Genomic DNA, 20048 nt, shown 5'->3' on the forward strand with positions numbered 1-20048 from the left:
CCTGCCTGGGAAATCCCATGGACAGAGGAGCCTGGTGGGTTACAGTTCATAGGATCACAAAGAGTTGGACTCGAATTCAAGAGGGTGTGCACAAAAGACTATGCTCATTAGTTATATAATTTTTTTTAGAGTTTGCCATAGGCTGTTAGATAACTAATATATATATTAAAGTGCCCTGGTATCTTTTAAAATTTTGCCTAACCAGTTTCTTATATATTACACAGCCAAGAAAACAGTATATATAGGGCACATGTCCTACTGTTTACTTTTTTTTTTTTTTCAGATAAAGGACATTATCACCTCCCCCACAGTTTCCACTAGTGGTAAATGGACATGTAAAAATCAATTAAAGTTTGTGGTGTTGTATAAAAATAGAATTTAATCAGAATTTAGTCACTCAAAGGCTCCTAAGTTATTTTAATTACATAGTATATGCGAGTTAAATTATGTCGGTTTTTTAAAATATTTACCACTCGTAAAGTTTTAAGTTTTAATTATTTCTCTTATGGCAATAAATTTTATCTATTTATCTACTCAAAAAGTGCAATGGGATTAATATATTTTTAAAAATCACTAAAACTAATTGCGAATATTCTACAAAATATTACCCTATTGTTTTTCACTTATACTGAAGCAGAACCATAATAAAGAAATTTAAGTAAGCACTTAAAAATCTTTTCCCAGTTTTACCTGTAGTTTTTCCCAGCATTACCTATTGTTCTCAAATAATTGGGGTACTCTGTGGATTATGTTTCATATATTCTCAGAGTTGGGCTGCTCATGGAAGCAAGGAATTACACAATTAAATTCAAATTTCTCTAGAAAATATGCCTGACAAATTTTTTTAAAAGTATGGCCTGCTGTTTTGTTTTGGTTCAAGATGTCCCAGAATCTCCAATCATTTAATCCAGACTCAGTTTACCCTCATTCTGTTAGAACTAGAAGGTAATGTTTTAAAAACAAAAGGAGAAAAGCATTCTAGAATAGTGATTTCCGCTTGTGAATTATTCCAATTCACCAAAATATGCATTTTTTAGGAACGAAAAGCTGACTCAGAATATATTTCTTCTAGCAGAGCAGCCTTTGGCCCCAAAGAGTCCAGCAAGTCAGGCGGTAGGTCATGTTCAGAGAAGGTGAGAGAACTGAGGCTGTCTGCTTGCTCACACTCGCCCTCCTCTGCATAGACGTGAGGTGGGTAGCCAAGATCACCCTCGGGGTCGTGGGTGCCACAGAGCTGCTGGAGGGGAACCAGGGAGAGCAGGTGAGTGCCGTGGCCTGTCCCATCACAGGCCTTTCTACAGACTCAGATAAGGCAGCAAGCTCAGGGGAGGGACCCCATCACACTCCTCCTCATCTCAGGGAGGGAACACTGACAATGATGGTGCCCCTGACCTGGGTAGGATGACAGGAACACGGAAGAAAACCGCCCACCCCTTCCACCCTCTTAGGGTAGACTCATCCCTCACCCAGGCCTGAGACCTCCCCTCCTGGCCCTATGCCTGCTGTCACCTTGAATGACCATCCTCAATACATGTTTGTGGGATGGACGGATGGGTGAGGTTAAAGGGCTTTCCCCTGTTGACCTTCAAATACCCTAGAAGGTTGCTAATGGAAGTCTGAGCCTGTTTCATAGGTTGAGGTGGGGATGGGTTTACAAGACTCTTCTAAGCCATCACTGGCTCACAGCATTCGTGTGAGAATGAACTCATCTAGGACCTGAAGACGTTCAGAATCAGACCCCCACACACACCATGTCCCCAGGGTCTCAGCCAGCTGTGTCCACCTTGCTCGGCTCGCGGGGGCTCCTCCAGGCTCTCCATTTGGTGGGAATATAGTCTCCTGGCCCTGCATCTACTGGTGCCCAGACCTGCTGACCACAGTACCTGGGAACCTTCATCCTTACATCACACACCAGCAGGGACTGTGGTCACCGTGTGGCCCTATGCCTTGGGGCATGGGTGGTGGGGGGAAGCCAGCTGACAGGTGAATCCAGGGGCTGGGACTGGGGTGTCATCAGTCCTGTCATGTTCCCTCAGTGCAGCCAAGTAGATAACAAGGATGGGACTGGTGAGCACACAGCAAACCAGGGTCTGCAGGGGTTCTGTGCTCAAAGCTCCCAAGGCCTGTGACAGCAGAATCTTCCAGCCCTGATTCAGCAGTTTAGAAGCCCTGTGAGATCAATAATTCATCATAAACCCCAACTAAGTTAGAAGGCTCACAAGGGAAAGCACTGGGCCTTCTAATCTGCTGTTTTTCCCTCCTCTCACACCACCCAGCTCAGCTCCAAGTTTGCACTAATGAAGGCTCCCTGCCTGCCTGGGGGACAGGAGGATGGGCCTCAGCAGGAAGCAGCCTCCTTCAGCCCAGTCAGACGGTGAACTGGTCCCCACCCGCTCCATCCACAGGGCACAGCTGTGTGGGTTGGAGAGGGCAGATACACAGATGTGAATGTGGGTAAGCAAGATGACACGTAATGATAACCAGGGACTAAACTAGAAGGGTTCTCACTTCCCATGACCCGTCTTCATCCACTCTAATAGCCAGAGGAAGGGGCCCCCAGGCATGTCTCACAAAACAGGTCCCCAGGAGGCTCCGATGAGCACCCAGACCCTCTAACACGGCATCTGCAGAGTTGGGGGCCTCTTACCTGACTCAGCACCTCCGCCATCACTCCTGCTCTCATTTCCAGGGGTCCTCTGGGCACCGCGGTATCGAGCCAAACCTGAAAAGTGAAGAAAAGAGTCCTAACCCTATCGGAGTCAGCTCACAGCTCCCCTCAGTTGATGGCCTCTGCTGGCTGGCACACAGGGGCCACCACCAGGTGGAGGACTGTCTCAGCTCTCCTGGAGGGGGACAACAGGCCTAGGGCAGTTTAACCAGATGTCACCTCCATGTGTGCAGAGAGAGAGGGCAGCCCTGCCGGTTTTGACTGATGGACTGGTGGACCCTCCACTCCTTGGCTTCCAGGGAAGAAGGAAGCCGAGTGAGCCTGGCCAGCAGGGTTTGGGTCTGGTCCACAAACGTGAATCAGCAAGAGGCTGACTGCCCCACATGGGGAAGCTCATCTCACTGCCTGTCCCCACAACACACAGCTCATCTCAGGTTCCAATCCCCCTCCTCCTGCCTTGGCAGGTCAGCTGCACCTCGTGCGCACAGGGTGCCGAGCGGCCTTCTCTCTCTCATGGACCTGGGTCTCAGGTTATGGTTGAGGAGTAGGGTAGAACCATGAGGAGGTGGGCTTAGCATGCCCCACATGGGGGCGACCTGGGACCCCAGAGAGCCCCACCTGCATCGTGTAGTCAGGCCCGTGCAGGTGAGGCCAAGCAGCCCCTCACTCAGCCTCACACAGGTGTGGGGCCTCCACCCAAGGTGAGAGGAAGGTAGTGATGGGCATGCAAGGTGCAAGAGAGGCCGCCTGCACCTGGGGCCTCTCAGGAAGAGGAGGGAAGGCCAGCAGAGGCCAGGAGGCTGGAGGCAGCCCAGACCTGCAGGCGGAGGACAGTGCAAGAGAGACGAGATGACCGCAGGTCTCAGGGCTGCAGACCATCCCAGGACAACGGCCAGCTGTCAGGTGGGTTTAAATTGGAGAGTGACATGAGAGCTTTCCCTGGTGGCTCAGAGGGTAAAGTGTCTGCCTGCAATGCAGGAGACCCAGATTCGATCCCTGGGTTGAGAAGATTCCCTGGAGAAAGAAATGGCAACCCATTCCAATATTCTTGCCTGGAGAATCCCATGGATGGAGGAGCCTGGTAGGCCATAGTCCACGGGGTCGGTCCCAAAGAGTGGGACACAACTGAGTGACTTCACTTTCACTTTCAGAAACACATTGGTGACTTTTACAGCTGCAATGACTTCTGATCACCCCTGAATTTAGGGGTACTTTGTATACTCCGGGCTTCCCTGGTGGTACAGAGGTTAAAGCGTCTGCCTGCAATATGGGAGACCTGGGTTCGATCCCTGGGTCGGGAAGATCCCCTGGAGAAGGAAATGGCAACCCACTCCAGTATTCTTGCCTGGAGAATCCCATGGACAGAGGAGCTTGGTGGGCTACAGTCCACGGGTTGCAAAGAGTCGGACACGACTGAGCAACTTCACTCTCACTTTGTATACCCCAGAAGATGTGTATAAAACACTGTGAAGTTTGGGATAATTTTACATGTCCATGAAGATATACAAACACACACCTGTCTGTACCCGTATCTGTCTATACACATAAACCCATCCTATCACCATTGCAAACTGAACTAAACACTCTAAGCCAAAGAGATAGCAGGGATAACCCCTACCAACAACCCTGGAGACCTGCTGCCTGGCGATGCTGTGCCCTCAGTCACTGCCCTCCAGCTCCGTGGGCCTCTCGGAGGAGGATACAAGAGACATAGGCCCTTCCTCCAATGTGCTTGCTGGTCAGATCCTGTGGTCCTTCCCAGTCTGGTGGAAGGCACAACACCAGTCTCCAGGGCAACTCAGGGTCGATTTTTGCTTGAGTAGATTTTAAGTTCCACCACACGCCACTTTTTGCTGCTTTTGCTTCATTTTGCTGCATTTACAGCACGTGACTCTGTCAAGGCCAAGAGCACAGTTTCCCTCCCCCAGCCACTCGGAACGGAGGACCTGGCTTCAGGCATGTTCCCAGGACCCACGACTCCTCGAAGGTACTTCAGCAAGAGTGTTTGAATTTCATTCTGATTATGTGAAAGTTGTTTTAATAATAATATTTAATGTTATTTTTCCAATATAATAGAGAAGGGCTTACATCTTTTTAACTGAGCCCTCCCAACATGTTAATAAAAGCAAAAATGTTATAATTTGCTTTTATGAAACTTGAATGAAGCTTTTTATCACTTGTTTGCTAAATCAAGAGAACCTGATATGATAAGCTGAGCTCCCTTAAAGATATCTGAAACTGCTTATTGTCATAAATTGAAATTTTCTTGACACGTTAAGAATAGATTTCAACAATGTGAGGCAATGAATTAGGTTCTAAGGAAGAACTCTGCAAACTTCCTCCACTATAGCCAACTTCCTTTTTATTGTTATTATTTCCAGTTGAATCACTGTTTTTATTTGTTGCTTTGGTAACAGGTGTATGTTGTAAATGGCATTGCACTTCAAAATCAGTACTAATAAAAAGCAGCTCTTTCCTGTTTTATTTATAATTGCATTCTTTGTAAGATCTCATTTGTAAAGAAGGATACAGTATTGTAAAGTAAAAAAATAAAAATAAAATAAAGGTGGGGGAAAAAAAAGAAAGGTTTAGGAGGAAATGGACTAGTGGCCCCTATGGTCCCCTTAGTTCAAAACTTCTATAAATCCATAAAGAATCAAAGCAAAACAATACTCAGGCCTTCACCAAGTTCCTAGCTTCTCAGCAGCAAAAGAAACTTGTCAGGGACTGAAATCCTCTGGTGCTTTCAGGTCTGGAGGTAACTTTACTCAGTTCCCATCTGCTCCCTAGAAGTCATGGTTCAGACCGTAAAGAATCCGCCTGCCAATTCAGGAGACCCAGGTTCAGTCCCTGGGTTGGGAAGACCCCCTAGAGAAGGTAATGGCTACTCACTCCAGTATTCTTGCCTGGAGAATCCCATGGACAGAGAAGCCTGGTGGGCTACAGTCCATAGGGCTGCAAAGAGTCAGACAGGACTGAGTGACTAACACTTTCACCTTTTTCACTGCTTCCCACATTCACTGCTTTCAGCTTATTTGGATGTTGGTCGGGTGTATTTTTTCCACCTTCCCCATTCCCAGTTTCCCATTTTCAGGGCTTCCCATGGCTGCCAGGACCGTAAGGTCACTCTTTTCATGGTAACTTCTTCATTGATACTTACAGGAGTAGAGTACTTGTTTCTCACACTTGGCTCAAAACACACGCCATGACCCTGAAATTATTTTAGAAAATGAAAAATTAGTTAAAGTAAAAAAAATGAATTGTTTATTGGTTTCATATAAGTTACCCAAGATGCAAACACATAACTAGAAATTCTTGTAACCATAAGGCCTCCTGTTTCTGCACTAAAGGTATCTAATGATAGCTGCTGCTGCTGCTGCTAAGTCATTTCAGTCGTGTCCGACTCTGTGCGACCCCATAGACGGCAGCCCACCAGGCTCCCCCGTCCCTGGGATTCTCCAGACAAGAACACTGGAGTGGATTGCCATTTCCTTCTCCAATGCATGAAAGTGAAAAGTGAAAGTGAAGTTGCCCAGTCGTGTCCGACTCCTAGCAATCCCATGGACTGCAGCCTACCAGGCTCCTGCGTCCATGGGATTTTCCAGGCAAGAGTACTGAAGTGGGGTGCCATTGCCTTCTCCATCTAATGATAGCAGTGTAGGTATTCCTAGCAGAAACCCGTGGGTGAGTTTTATAGTTGCTTCGTGGGGATAGAACACAAAAACATGAGATTTTCAAGCCCAGCTTGGGTCTACAAAATTCACATCAGACTCACGGTATGCCGAGAGTGTGGCCTCAAAGTCTGTGAATGTGGCCCATTCATCCCTAAGACCCAAGACTGGTTACATAATTGGAAGGACCCAGCACAAAAAATGTGAGCCCCTTGCCAGATATGAAGTGTTTCAAGATGGTGACAGGAGAGTATTAACCAAGTACAAGGCCCTTCTGAGCACAGGGGCCTGTGGGACTGACTGGGTTCCATACCTATGAAGCTGACCCTTCCACAGTCAGAGGGACACACCTATCAATACACAAGCCCTTTCAACAATTCATGGGATCATGTTTGTGCAAAAGAGAAGAACTCATTTTTATCTTGGCTCAAACGTAGCCTGAGAAAAATAATGAATTATAGAGGTCTTGAATTTTTCCTTAAAAGCTTTCCGTCATGAAAACAATGACTCTTTGGCCCTTGAGAACCCATTTTAGCTCTTGTCAGAAGAGTAAATTTTTTGTTAAACTAATAGCTAGCTACACTGCTGCTGCTGCTGCTAAGTCACTTCAGTCATGTCCGACTCTGTGCGACCCCATAGACGGAAGCCCACCAGGCTCCGCCATGCCTGGGATTCTCCAGGCAAGAACACGGGAGTGGGTTGCCATTTCCTTCTCCAATGCATGAAAGTGAAAAGTGGAAGTGAATTTACTCAGTCGTGTCCGACTCTTCGCAACCCCATGGACTGCAGCCTACCAGCTCCTCCATCCATGGAATTTTCCAGGCAAGAGTACTGGAGTGGGGTGCCATTGCATTCTCTGAGCTAGCTACACTAATGAAGTCCAAATAAGGTCTGTATTTGAGGCCTGTGTCAATGGTGTCATACCGAAGTCAGTTTTCTGGTTCTGATAACATACTATGTAGACTATTATCTTGGAGAAAGCTGTGTGGAAGGTACACAGGAACTCTGAACTATTTTTACAACCTTGTGTAAGCCTGAAAAGTCATGTTAAAAAGCACAGCTATAGTTTTAGAATGTGTACATGGATTATATAAGGACATGGATCAGTTTGGCAGGAGGTGTGGAGTCACTGAACTGGAAGTTGGTTAGGGCCAAGGCCACTGCTCTTGATCTTATAGATGACCTCTGATACCCAGACATGAACACAGAGAAATGTATTTATTTGTGGCTGTCATATTTGATCAGAGCTATCAAATAACAACTCAGTAACAACCAACAATCACAATAGTTAGTTAGATATATAAGAAGGTTTTCACCACTATGTGTTTGTTCTACCAGAATCACAGAACCCTGTAGAAGGGAACCCACTGTCCATCACCAGTGAAGTCCCAGCAGCAGGAGCAAAGCCATGCAGCTCACTGGAGTTCCCAGGACAAGGTGTACTTGGTCAGATGCACTCAATGGAGAAGGTAGTGTTTCTTTTATATCCTAGGGGAAAACGCTGGTTTGCTCCAAAGGTAACGCATTTCCCTCTAGGTGAACATAAAGAAGCTACACCTTTTCCTGCTCAGATACTCACATGCAAATAAAAATTAGCATTATGATGAGGGGGAGGGGAAATGGAAGTAGAAAAGGAAAGGTGAAGAGAAGCAAGAAAAAAAGAATAAAATAAAGTGGGTATATGTGACCCAACGTGACTTGAAGATTCTAACATTCTATGGATGATATTATAGACACCTGCCAACTGAATATGCACACAAGATCTAGAGGCTGACACAGACAGATGAAACTGTTTAGATCCAGGGATGGGATTGTGGACAATTTTTGCTTTGGGTTTCTATTTTTAACATAAGCCCTTCAATCATGAAATAAAATTTCAAAAAAAAATAAAGCAGGCACAGGTCCTCAGTAACAGTTCTAAGGAAGTCTGTGCCTTGTCACAGATTTTAAAATAGCAGGTCACCTGATAATCATAAGTGACAATCTCACTGAGGGAAGGTGTGTGAATGGCTGACTATCAAACCAGCCACAACAGGTACACTGACTATTTGCAGGACATCATAAAGGGAACCTAGAGACCCACCAGAAAATAGAAGAGCAGCCTTGGTGTCCTCCCCTGCAGATGGGGGAGCAAGGTACTCTCCGGCAGGGGTTTGGTAAAGATGCAGAGGGATTATACTTGCAGAGTGCAAACCCCCGGGCACGATTAGTGGGCCAGAGTTCTTACTGTGCCTACCAGGAGCTCTGGCCTCCAGAAGCTTATAGACCAGTCAAGGAAGAGAGGCCCCTGCCAGCCCTCCCCAGGAGTCTCCGTGCTTCCTCCCCCTGGGAACATGGAGCGGTGGGCAGATGCCCTCTGGACCTGGCCCTGCTCTCCCCAGCCAGGTGCCTGCACAATAAATGAATTCAGCCCTGGGTCAACTTGGTCTTTTCCAAAGTGGAGTCTTCATCCGCTTAGAGAAGGGAAAGTTTAGCCAGACAGGGAACAGGGTTTCAAATGACACTGAACTGCGTGGTAAGAAAAATCAGTCCCTGTCTAATTCCTCGTCCATGCTCCTAATGACATCAAGGAGGAAGTGTCCATCAGGTGCCAGCCTGTCCTGGTTCTCTCTCTCTTTCCACATTTTCTATTGTGTCTATGTTTCACCCCACCTGCTCTTTATACAAGTAAAACTTGTTTTCTGCTTACAATTGAAATATTAAATTTCCCGTTTAAAGAAATGCACTTCTTTTGGACACAAGTCCATTTAAAGGAAATAATGTTTAAACTCATGAAATTAGCATTGGACGGACTGGAGTATGGCCCTGAGCCATCCAACACTTGAGCTGGGAGCAAAGGCATGTGAGGCTGAGCAGAATTGCAGGGGCTTTGCAGGTGGGGGTGGGGTGAAAGCAGGTGTGGCGTGGGCCTGTAGGGGGACTTCCCAGGATGTGGGTGGGGGAGTAGCCATGGTGTCCCCCTCGCATTGAATGATCATCGAAGTCACCCCTCTTGTTTCAACACAAGCAGCAAATGAGCCACACTCACCTTAGCTCCCAGCTTGGCGCCTGCCTCGGCTGGGCTGATGGACAGGGCTGGCATGTGATCCCTGAGGTATGATCTTCCCTGTGGGACAGAGGGAAAGAAATATGACTGGGGCTGAAATTACAGATGGCGGCATTAAACACAGAGAACAGGGAGTAATGTCTCCCCTCTGGCATCACAGACAGCATCCTGAGCCTGGAAAACACAGCCTGCGCTGTGAAGCAGGAGGGCAACCCTGACAAGCGGACGCTTTGTAATCGCTGGTCAGGAAGTGAAGTTTCTTGTTGTTTAGCGGTTCACCTGAAGTGATGGCAACAACAAAAACAAGCAACCAAAGAGAAAACCTTGTTGCAATCAGCCTCAGCATCTCAAAACTGGTCCTTGCCCTCTTCTAAGCCTCAATGATGGCTCTTGGGGTCACCACGGTGGGCAGTGCTGTGTGGAGCCTTATCCATTTCTCACTCAACAAATACTCACTGAGGGACTCAGAAGTTGAGAAGTGCTGGATTTCTTCTCTTTTAAAAAGACTGATGTATTTATTATTTCAGCTGTGGTGGGTCTTTGTTGCTGCGAGGGCTTTCTCTAGTTGCTCCAGGTGGGGACTACTCTTCGTCTTGGTGCTTGGAATTCTCACTGTGGTGGCTTCTCTTGTTGCAGAGCACAGGCTCTAGGGCACACGCTCAGTAGTTGTGGCCCACGGGCTCAGTTGCTCTGCAGCATGTGGGATCTTCCCAGACCAGGGATCGAACCAGTGTCTCTTTTCCTGCACCGGCAGGCAGATTCTTGACCACTGGACCACCAGGAAAGGCCTGGATTTCTTTTCTAAGGGCTCACTGGCTTCCCCACAGAGAGGGGAGGACCCAGTGCTGTCCTGCAGACCCTTTTGATCAGGGGGCGTGTCCGGTGGCAGACAAGGAGAAGGCAGGTGGAATCAGTGATGGTGTCTAGATGAAGGGAATCTTCTCAAGAGTATGCAATGTGCCCAGTGTGTGGATGCAGGCTGGTGTATTCTATTCACATAAGATGGAATAACAGGGAAGTGTGGACACAGTGGGGCAGCCTTATTTACCAATGGCTACAAGGACATAATTGGTAGCTGCTGTTAGTAATACTAGAGAAACTCACCTGAAAATGTCATTTGCCCTAAATAAAGTTTCTCGGCCTCATCACTGCTAACACTCGGGCAGGTGACTTCTCTGTCATGGGGGCTGTCCTGAGCACAGCAGAACGGCCTGCCACGTCCCCCAGTTGGTTCTACCCAACAGACACAATAGCATCACCCGCCCCCACCCCCCCGGCCAACTCTGCACTCGCAGTTGAGTTGTAACCACCAACACACCTCTAGACACTGCCAGCTATCCCCTGGGGTGGGGATGGGGGTCAGAATCGCCCCCAGTTGAGAGCCAGTGCCCTAGACAAGTGTGGCGAGATGATGACATGAGGGGTGGTGAATGAGAGCAGTATGGAGGGCCTACCGCATGGTCCTCATGAGTCACAGCCCAGCTCCACTACCTGGGGAGGATCAGCTCTGCTCTCCTCGTTCCACGCGATCAGGGTCTGGATCCCCTCATCCTGTGGCACGGAGCGACCCTGCCCCTTGGCTTCAGATACAAGGTGGCATCGCAGCAGGAGGAGCAGAGCGGCTGTGACGAGACGAGGAGGAGAGGAGATGCCGGAGCTCCAGCCGATCAGAGGTTCCCTCCCACAGGAGCCTGAGCTGCTGGCATAGAACTCGGCTGGGGGCTCATGGGGGCAAGCTGAACCTTCATCAATCTTTGCAGCCTCAGCACTTAGCACAGCCTGGGGCACAGTAGGTGAGAGGTCTGATTTGTCAGACTGATTGAGTAACACTATGTGACCAGCAATATTCTACTATCTCCTTGAAAACTGAGCTTCCTTGTTAGCCTTTGCCAAGCCTGGGAGCTTGTGTACATTGCTGTCCTCAGCGATTAAAATCACCTCTGCTCTGTTGCTCAGTCATGTCTGACTTTTTGCGACCCCATGGACTATAGCCCGCCAGGTTCCTCTGCCCATGGGATTTCTCAGGCAAGAATACTGGAGCGGGTTGTCATTTCCTTCTCCAGGGGATCTTCCCGACCCAGGGATTGAACCCGCATCTCCTGCTTGGCAGGAATCCACAGACAGTGGACTGCTGTCCTTAGACAGTGTCTGTCTCTAGGTTCCATTGCTATAAAGTCTACTACTGAGCAGAAGCCCCCCTTGCCAGGCAGGCAGCCTGTCTGACCAGGGTGGAAACCTCCCATCCAAGCCTGGGCCTCCCATGAGCCTGGGGGTCATTCTCAAAGGCACCCCGCTGACCTCGGCCATCTGCGCTCCCTACCCCTGAGGACTCTATGCCCTTGGCTTATACCCAGGGAGAGGAGCTGCATTCCCAGGACAGCTCCTGTCTATGCTGACCTGCCAGAGCCAGGAACGCTACACAGAGAGGGACCAGGGCACCTGGCAGGACCCCAGCTCTTGCGACGAGGGGCTCCGCACAGGTGAATCCATTGGGACAGGAGCAGACCCTCACGTGGACAGTCTGCTTCTGGGAAAGTCCCTGTTTGTCTCCGATGAGAAGCGGCACAGAGTAGTCACCAAGTGGAAGGGTTCTCTGCATTAGAAGTTCCACTGAATAACCTGCAGAGGGAGGGAGACCTTAGCTGCGTTGTGTTCATTCGCTCACTGCTCGGGGGTTATTTCTTAATGCCTCCCTCGTGCCAGGCTCTGTAGGAAGTTTGAGGTGGCCATGACCACTCTCTCCCATGGACACCTTCTACTGCTAAGTTGCTTCAGTCGTGTCCGACTCTTAGCGACCCCATGGACTGCAGCCTACCAGGCTCCTCCGTCCATGGGCTTTTCCAGGCAAGAGTTCTGGAGTGGGGTGTCATTGCCTTCTCCCCCATGGACACCAGCTGCATGTAAAGTGGTTCCCAAGACCACCCTCAGGTTGATGATTCTCTAGAAGGGCTCAGGACTCACTGTGAACTGTCTACTCATGGCTATGGAAACAGCACCCCAGTTTTTCTTTAGGGGCACCCACACTTTCTGAACTCTTTGCCCGTGTGGATCAGGAGGGGCTAAGCCCAGATCCCAGCCCGGTCCAGGTTTGGGCTCAGAACCAGCCATCCAGTACATCTGCCCTCCCAACCCCCACCCAGGGTTGAGCAGGGCAGATGGCTCAAGCCTTGTGATGATGTACACCTTCTTGCCAGGCACCAGAAAGAGTCCCAGGGACTCCTGCCACCCTACTCTCTCCAAAGGAGAGCCTGCCTGCAGACGAAGGGACCACAAAGCCAAGGTCAAGAGCCACCGCCTCCAGGAAGTCCTCTGTGCACCCAGGTCTGCTGGGACACAGGCTTACCTGCCCCTTTCTTGGTGACATAAGCTAGCACATTCCCCTTGGCCTGAGTGTGTGAGTCAGGTTTCTGTCCTTTTCCAGCCTTTCTCTCTAGCCAGTGTGATACGCACCCCTGTTTTCCCCCAGTCTCCACATGTCTTCCGTGTCTCCCCACGTGCTGTCCAGTTTGAAGGTGAACGGGTTGGAGTAGGGCTCTAGGTCGCTGTCCTCCGCCTCGATGAGGAGGGGTTTGTCTCCCGCAGACTGACAGACTTCCAGGTGCTGAGAGCTCGGGCGGAGCATGGGAGCGTTGTCGTTGACGTCTGACAGGAAGAGCAGCATGGTCCCCGTTCCCGTCTGTGGAGGGACACCTGGGTGGGGAGGAGGATATCCCAGCAGGGCTGCTGATTAATTCCAGAGGCTGCTCAAGCACACAGATGCCTGCGAATGAGCGCTCTCGGCCTCTGCAGAAAAGAACCACTCCACGGAGACACTGAAGCCAATTCCCTTTCAATAACCTTTATTGCAAGGGCTGGATCTGTTTTCCTGCTCTTTTGAAAATCTGGGTAGGATAAGTTAATAAAACATTTGTTGAATGAGGGACAATTATCGAGTAGATGATAATATCAGCCATGGAAGTTGTTAAAGCAGGAGGGGGGGCGGGGGAGGAGCAGCAGTGGGGGATGGATGTGATGTAGTTCTGGAGACCTCAGCTTCTACACTGGGTCCACACTGTGATCCTGGTCTGGATCCTGCACTAGAGTTTTGCAAGGTGTCGCCCCGGGAGGACACTGGGCAACAGGTACTTGGGATCCCACTACCTTATTTCTAAAAGCTGCATGTGTGTCTACAATGACCTCAAAATAAAAATTTATTTTTTAAAAACTATTCCACTCAAAAAACAGTGCCATTCAATAAAATATCCATGACAGAATTATGCAACCCTCACCTAAAACCAATTAGGAACACAGATTTAATATCTCCCTAAGCAACATTAATTATACAACTGTTAATTATGCAAATGTGATATACAACCATATATGCCTGGGAATCTGGGTTCATAAGACAACTCTTATTACAATTCTAATTTGCAGATTTTCTTAAATACAATCATTAAAATTACTTGATATATTTTATTTTTCTAGCTTTCTGCTTTGGTAGGTTTAGAAATACAGCCTTGAGAGAGATTATAGAGAAAAGTGTTAAAACATGCTGATAAAAATCACCGATCCTGGTTGATGACAAATTTGTCCTGCACAGTCACATTTTTCTGAGCTTATAAGACGGTCCAAGTGCAGAGAAACTGCTCATGTTTATCATATGCAATTGGCTTTAACAAAGAGCTAGAGAGTTGTCTCATGAACAGATGAAAAAGATGCTGTGGTGGTGGCTGTGTCCTTATCAGGCTCATCATCTCTTCTAAATGAACACTGCCCCTCTTTCTATGGCATAGCCCCCTAATTTGCCATTTCAAGAATTATCATCAAAAATAATTATCAGTATAGATGCACAATGATAAAAAGGTTTATATCTTTCCCAGTTGTGCTGAAAGACACTCACCTGTGTCATTTCCCTTAGGAGCAAGAAAACATAGCCCCCTCTGACAATTCTGGGTCAGTGCTTACCATCATCAACAGCATGAGCGATGATTATGTAAATGCTGTCATTGACATGAGGAGATTCGCGGTCAACTGGCTTCACAGTGATGACCACCCCAGAGCGCTCATCTATGCTGACCCAGTTTGCGGGATCATAAGCCAGTTTGTATCTTGCAGAAGAAAACACATGTAATTTTTAAAATTAAAAAGTTACATCAAGAGACAAGTCCAAATATACCACGGCAGACACAATTCCCTTTGTGAATCCAGGAAATTGTAAGAACCTCTGTTAGGAGTGTTCCTGGCTCTGATGAAGGCCCAGAGACCTGAGACCTGACCAGAATGTCAGAGCAATATTCACTGAACACCAGGTGTCCTGTCCTTGTCAGGCTGCACATAACTCTGTCCACCTCGGGGAAAACATTTCATCCTGGAACAGAGCCAGTCTTCAGTTGCCTGCAGGAGCTGGCGGCTTCATGTTAAGCCAAGCCCGCCTGTGCAACAGAAGCACAAGACTATATTACCCCTGGAGCCTAGAGGATTCACACGTGGGTAATACAGCCAGGCAACGTGGTTGTCTACATCCTGCTTCATCTGTGTGCACCTGGTAACCCTTTTAATGGGCGAGCACACCTGGCCTACCAGAATTCCCCAAGATCTGTCAGAGTCAGATGGCAGCCATCAGAACCAACTGGGACCATCGGAACCCAACCTACCTGCTGAGAGACCCACAGAAGGAAAGGCCCGGACCCCCAGGCAAACAGAAAAGATGTCACTCCCCAAAACAGCTGAAGACAGGGGATTTCATGTGCCTTCTCTTCCTCATCACTTAAAGGCCCTGGAAGAGGTCATAACTCTGTCTGATATTTGTCAAGTCAGGGTTTACAAAGGGACCAACCATACTCTAGGGACAGGAATATAGCCCTGAATCAGATTTGGGGTCTCTGTGGGTATCCCCCAGATGAGGTCCAGGCAGGGACTAGAAGCATTGGCATCATCTTGGAACTTGTTAGAAATGCAAATCCCAGACCTCAAAATCAGAGACCCCAAGGGTGAGACCCAGCAAAGGGCATTTAACAGGCCTTCCAAGTGACTCTGATTCATGCTGCAGTTGGGCCTCTTTAACTCAGCACTTGCCTGCATAGACCTGTGGTGGTCTAGAACTCCAGGTTAGCTGCCCCCAAGGAGATAAGAAAACTGAGAAGCAAGCGTCAGGAAATTTTTATAGTCAGTGGCATTACTGTGACCCCCAAGCACATGATCATTTTTTTGTAATTTATTTTTAAATATTTTTAAAAATTATTATTCCACAGTGAACTGGAAATTTTAAAAAGCAAATCTGGTCCTTCTCAATGGTTAAGTCAAGAAGCATTGCTCTAAGGAAGAATCTCAAACTCTAGTGCACACAGGGGTGTCCCGAGCAGGTGCAAGAAATGAGCAAAGCTGGTCGGATAAGGATTGATGTCAACTGATGAGCAAGAGGTCAAAGGGATCTCCCCCCATGCCCCAAATGATCATGACCCCATTGGACACAGACTCAGTAATGCGAAATCTTCCTGTTTCAAGAACATTCAGATAATTCTGGTTGTTAGCATAGTCTTGATTTTTAAATGCTGGCAGCTTTATTATCTCTTTCTTTTTATTGCAGTAAAATGCACATAACATACAATTTACCACCTTCCCCATTTTAAATTGCATTTCAGTGGGATTAAATATTAATACATCACACTGCTATGAAACCATCACCACCATCCATCTCCACAGCTCTTTTCATTCTTGTAAAATTGAACTCTATGCCTACCAAACAATAACTCTCCATTTCCCCTCCTGCCAGCCCCTAGAAATCACCATTATATTTTATTTCTTTATGAGTTTTGACTACTCTAAGTACCTCCTATAAGTGGAATTGTACAGAATTTGTCTTTTTGTGACTAGTGCATTTCACTTAGCACAATGTCCTTAGGGTTCGTCCATGTTGGAGCATATTGTAGAATTCTGTTCATTTTTAAGGCCGAATAATATTCCATGGCATGTATGGACCACATTTTGTTTTCCCATTCATCATCAATGTCTCCCTGGGTTGCTTCCACATGTTAGCTGTTTTGATTAATGCTGCTATCTACATGGGTGTACAAGCATCTCTTTGAGGCCCTGTTTTCAGTTCTCTTGGGCATGTACCCAGAAGTAGAATTGCTGGATCATATGGTAATTCTATTTTTAATTTTTTGAGGAACTCCCCTACTGTTTTTCTCAGAGGCTGTATCACCTTATATTCCCACCAGCAGTGCCCAAGGATACCAATTTCTCCACATTCTCCCCAACACTTGTTTTCCTTCTTGTGTGTGTGCTTTTTTTTAAATTGGAGGATAATTGCTTTACAATGTTATGTTGTCTTCTGCTGTACAACAGTGTGAATCAGCCATTGAACTGAGGTGGTTCAAATCTGGTGAACCTAGAGCCTGTTTTCTGGGGTTTTTTGATGAGTGTGAAGTGGTATCTCACTGCAGCTTTGATTTGCATTCCCCTCATGATTAGTGATGTTGAGCATCTTTCATGTGCTTATTTGCCACTTGTATCTTCTTCAGAGAAATGTCAGATTTCTTGTCCGTTTTTGGATCAGGGTGTTGTTGTTGCTCTTGTTGAGTTTTCAAAGTTCTCTATATTTTCTGGATATTAATCCCTTATCAGATGTATGGCTTGCCAGTATTTTCTCCCATTCTGCCTTTGCACTCTGTGGATAGTGTCTTCTGATGCAAAAAAAAAAAAAAAGTTTCGGTTTTCATGAAGTCCGATTTGACTATCTTCTGTTTTGTCATCTGTGCCATTGGTGTCATTTCCAAGAAATGATTGCCACATCCAGCGTTGTGAAGTTTTGTCCTAGGTTTTCTTCGAATAGCTGTATTATTTTAGGTCTTACATTTACTTACTTGATCCATTGTGAGTTAATTTTTTTAATAATTTTATTTATTTATTTTTGGCTGTGCTGGGTCTTCGTTGCTGCTCAGACTTTTCTGTTAATTGCAGCGAGCAGGGGCTCCTTTCTAGTTGTGGTGCACAGACTGCTCATTGCTGTGGCTTCTTTGGTTGCTGAGCAGAAGCTCTAGCGCACGAGGGCTTCAACAGTGGCATCCCCCTCTAGAACACAGGTTCAACAGTTGTGACGCATGGGCTTAGTTGCTCCACTGCGTGTGGAATCATCCCAGATCAGGAATCGATCCCATGTCTCCTGCATTGGCAGGCAGATTCTTTACCATTGATCCAGCAGGGAAACCCTTGAGTTAATTTCTGTATATGGTGTTAGGTTTTCCGTTTGTGTCTTTGGATATCAAGAAAGCCTCTTGAAGATAAAAGAAAAGAAAGTGAAAATGAAGTCGCTCAGTCGTGTCCGACTCTTTGCGACCCCATGGGCTGTAGCCTACCAGGCTTCTCTGTCCATCGGATTTTCCATGCAAGGGTACTGGAGTGGGTTTTATCCATTCTTCCAAGCTCTTTTAATTGGAGAGTTTAATTTTTATATGTCTAAATTAATTACTGATGAGAAGGGAATTAATGTCTGTTAATTTTTTGCCCACCCCGGCTTCCACAGGCTGTGTAACCAGTTCCAGGGATAGAGACACAGCTGCCTTGCATGGGGCTGGATGTGAGGGAGGTACTGAGCTAAGAGCCGAGATGAACCGCAATGAACCACGGTTTGCACTGTCTTCCCTGGAAGTTGCAATCCTTCCACAGATTCCTGAGTTCCAAATTCAGTCCATCAGATGAATTCTGCCAGCACCATCATTGTCCGGATGGGGAGACCAGTTCCCGGCGCTATCCACTCTCCCACCTTCCTGGGGATTGTGGCAACTTCATTTTTAAAAAACAAAACACTAAGCAATCCAAGTATGCATCAACAGATGAATGGGTAAACAAAACGTGGTATATATACACACAGTGGAAATACTATTCAGCTTTAAAAGGAAGGAAATTCTGGCACATGCTGAGCATGAATGAAACTTGAAGACACTATGTATGCTAAGTGAAATATGCCAGTCACAAAAGGAAAGTCTGTGTGATCCCATTTGTGTGAAGTACTTAGAGCAGTCACATGCATAGAGACAGAAAGTAAAATGGCTGTGCAGGGTCCTAGAGGTGGGGGAGAATGGGGGGTTTATTGTTCACTGGGTGCAGAATTTTAATTTGGGGAAATGAAGAGACGGAGGAGAGATTTTGCAGATGGGTGGTGGGAAGGTGCAATGTGACATACAGTATAAATGTACTCAATGTCCCTGAACCGCACACTTGAAAACAGTGATAATGGTAAACTCTATGTACATTTTGCCACAATTGAAAACACTTCTGCTGGCCAGAAGCCACAAGGCTGCCAGTTTACAACATTTGGTAAAGAGGGACTAGAAATACATAACAAATAATTTTAACACAGGAAAAAGACTGTGAAATAATTGTGTGCTCTATGCGAAGGAAACAAACAAGTGAATTCCTCCCGCGAGGGTCAGAGGACACTACAGAAGGAAAACGGCATCGAACCTGGGCTAGGGGAGTTCTGGGGTGGGTGACTTATGGCATTTTCACAACTGGGATGCAGTCGCCCTCAGGAGCACGTAGAAGGAGCCAGTTTCGAACAGGAACCCTCTCTGGCACATGGCTAATTCTGCATGAATTCCCGCCCTTCCCACTCCAGTCTCCCCACCTTATCTGGCCGGCGGTTCGATCTGGATCTGTAGCGTTGAACATTCCCAGCTGAGTCCCCGGCCCTGCGCCATCGACCTCACTGACGATGAAGGTCCCCGGGTGGAAGGTGGGTGGGTCGTTGGCATTGGTCACCCGCACACTCACGGTGGCGCTGGCCGAGGCCTGTTGGGGCCTCCGCAGCTGCCCCCCTTCACAGGAGAAGAGCGGCTCTTCGTTCTCCATGACCACGACCAGGCTCCACGCTGGCTGAGTCTCATGGTCCAAAGGCTGCCACCCCAGAGAGAAGGTTTCATTAGTCCCCGTGGCTCTGCGGCCAGAGGGAGCCTCTCAGCATGAGTTGTCACTGCTAACCCAGCGCCTGTGGCTTCTGTGCTTCATTTATTATTTACATTGTCTTTGATAATGATCAAAAGACAGTTGTCAGCCCATTTTCAAATCATTTATAGAGTTCTTTTTTTTCCCCCCTCCCTCCTCCTGGTTGAAAAGAGCCACCATCAGTCAGAGGGTAATGAAAAATGCAACAAAAACCATAACCTAATGAAACATTAATGTGACAACTCTCCTGCAAAACCCCAGTGGCGCTTAGGGAAATATGGGTATTAATGATCATAGCTATTCAGGGGACAAAGTGGTCAGTGACTTAAAAGGGTTGAAAGACTAGGAATATTTGGGAAATCCAGCCCCAGGCATTTGGCATGGAAAACCCACAGAGCCCCGCTATTTACAGCGTGGTATGGCCCCTCAGCATCATCTGGGAGCTTGTTACACTGACAAGCAGAATCGGCCCCACTCCAGATATATTCATTCAGGTCTGCCTTTGAAGCTGACCCCCAGGCTGACTCACTTGCACTACACCAAAGGCACTGGTCATTCTAGGGTCTACCGAGAGCAATTAAGACTAAAGGGGCTAGGGTCAGACTGCTCCAGTCAGAACCCCTACTCCAGTCATGTGACTTTGTGAAAACAACCCAGCCTCTCTGGGCTTCAGTTTCTTCATCATTAAATGAGATAATAATACTTTATTGCAGGGCCAACTCTCTATTAGGCACAGCAG

The 20048-nt window shown here is 47.4% G+C and overlaps 1 protein-coding gene across 1 annotated transcript in view; it reads right to left on the minus strand.

Annotated features, from left to right (window-relative positions):
* Positions 1-266: 266 nt before the first annotated feature.
* Positions 267-20048, minus strand: part of CDH26 (cadherin 26) — a 49223-nt gene continuing 29441 nt past the window's right edge. The window contains exons 9-17 of the mRNA XM_069546348.1: positions 18993-19261; positions 14330-14472; positions 12836-13075; positions 11783-12004; positions 10877-11007; positions 9368-9445; positions 5829-5879; positions 2648-2722; positions 267-1237 (exon numbers count right to left, since the gene is read on the minus strand). Of these exons, the coding sequence (XP_069402449.1) occupies positions 1034-1237; positions 2648-2722; positions 5829-5879; positions 9368-9445; positions 10877-11007; positions 11783-12004; positions 12836-13075; positions 14330-14472; positions 18993-19261 (1413 nt within the window). The 3' untranslated portion in view covers positions 267-1033. The remainder of the gene's footprint in view (positions 1238-2647; positions 2723-5828; positions 5880-9367; positions 9446-10876; positions 11008-11782; positions 12005-12835; positions 13076-14329; positions 14473-18992; positions 19262-20048) is intronic.

Source organism: Ovis canadensis, chromosome 13 (genome assembly GCF_042477335.2).
Source record: "Ovis canadensis isolate MfBH-ARS-UI-01 breed Bighorn chromosome 13, ARS-UI_OviCan_v2, whole genome shotgun sequence".
NCBI classification, from domain to species: domain Eukaryota; kingdom Metazoa; phylum Chordata; class Mammalia; order Artiodactyla; family Bovidae; genus Ovis; species Ovis canadensis.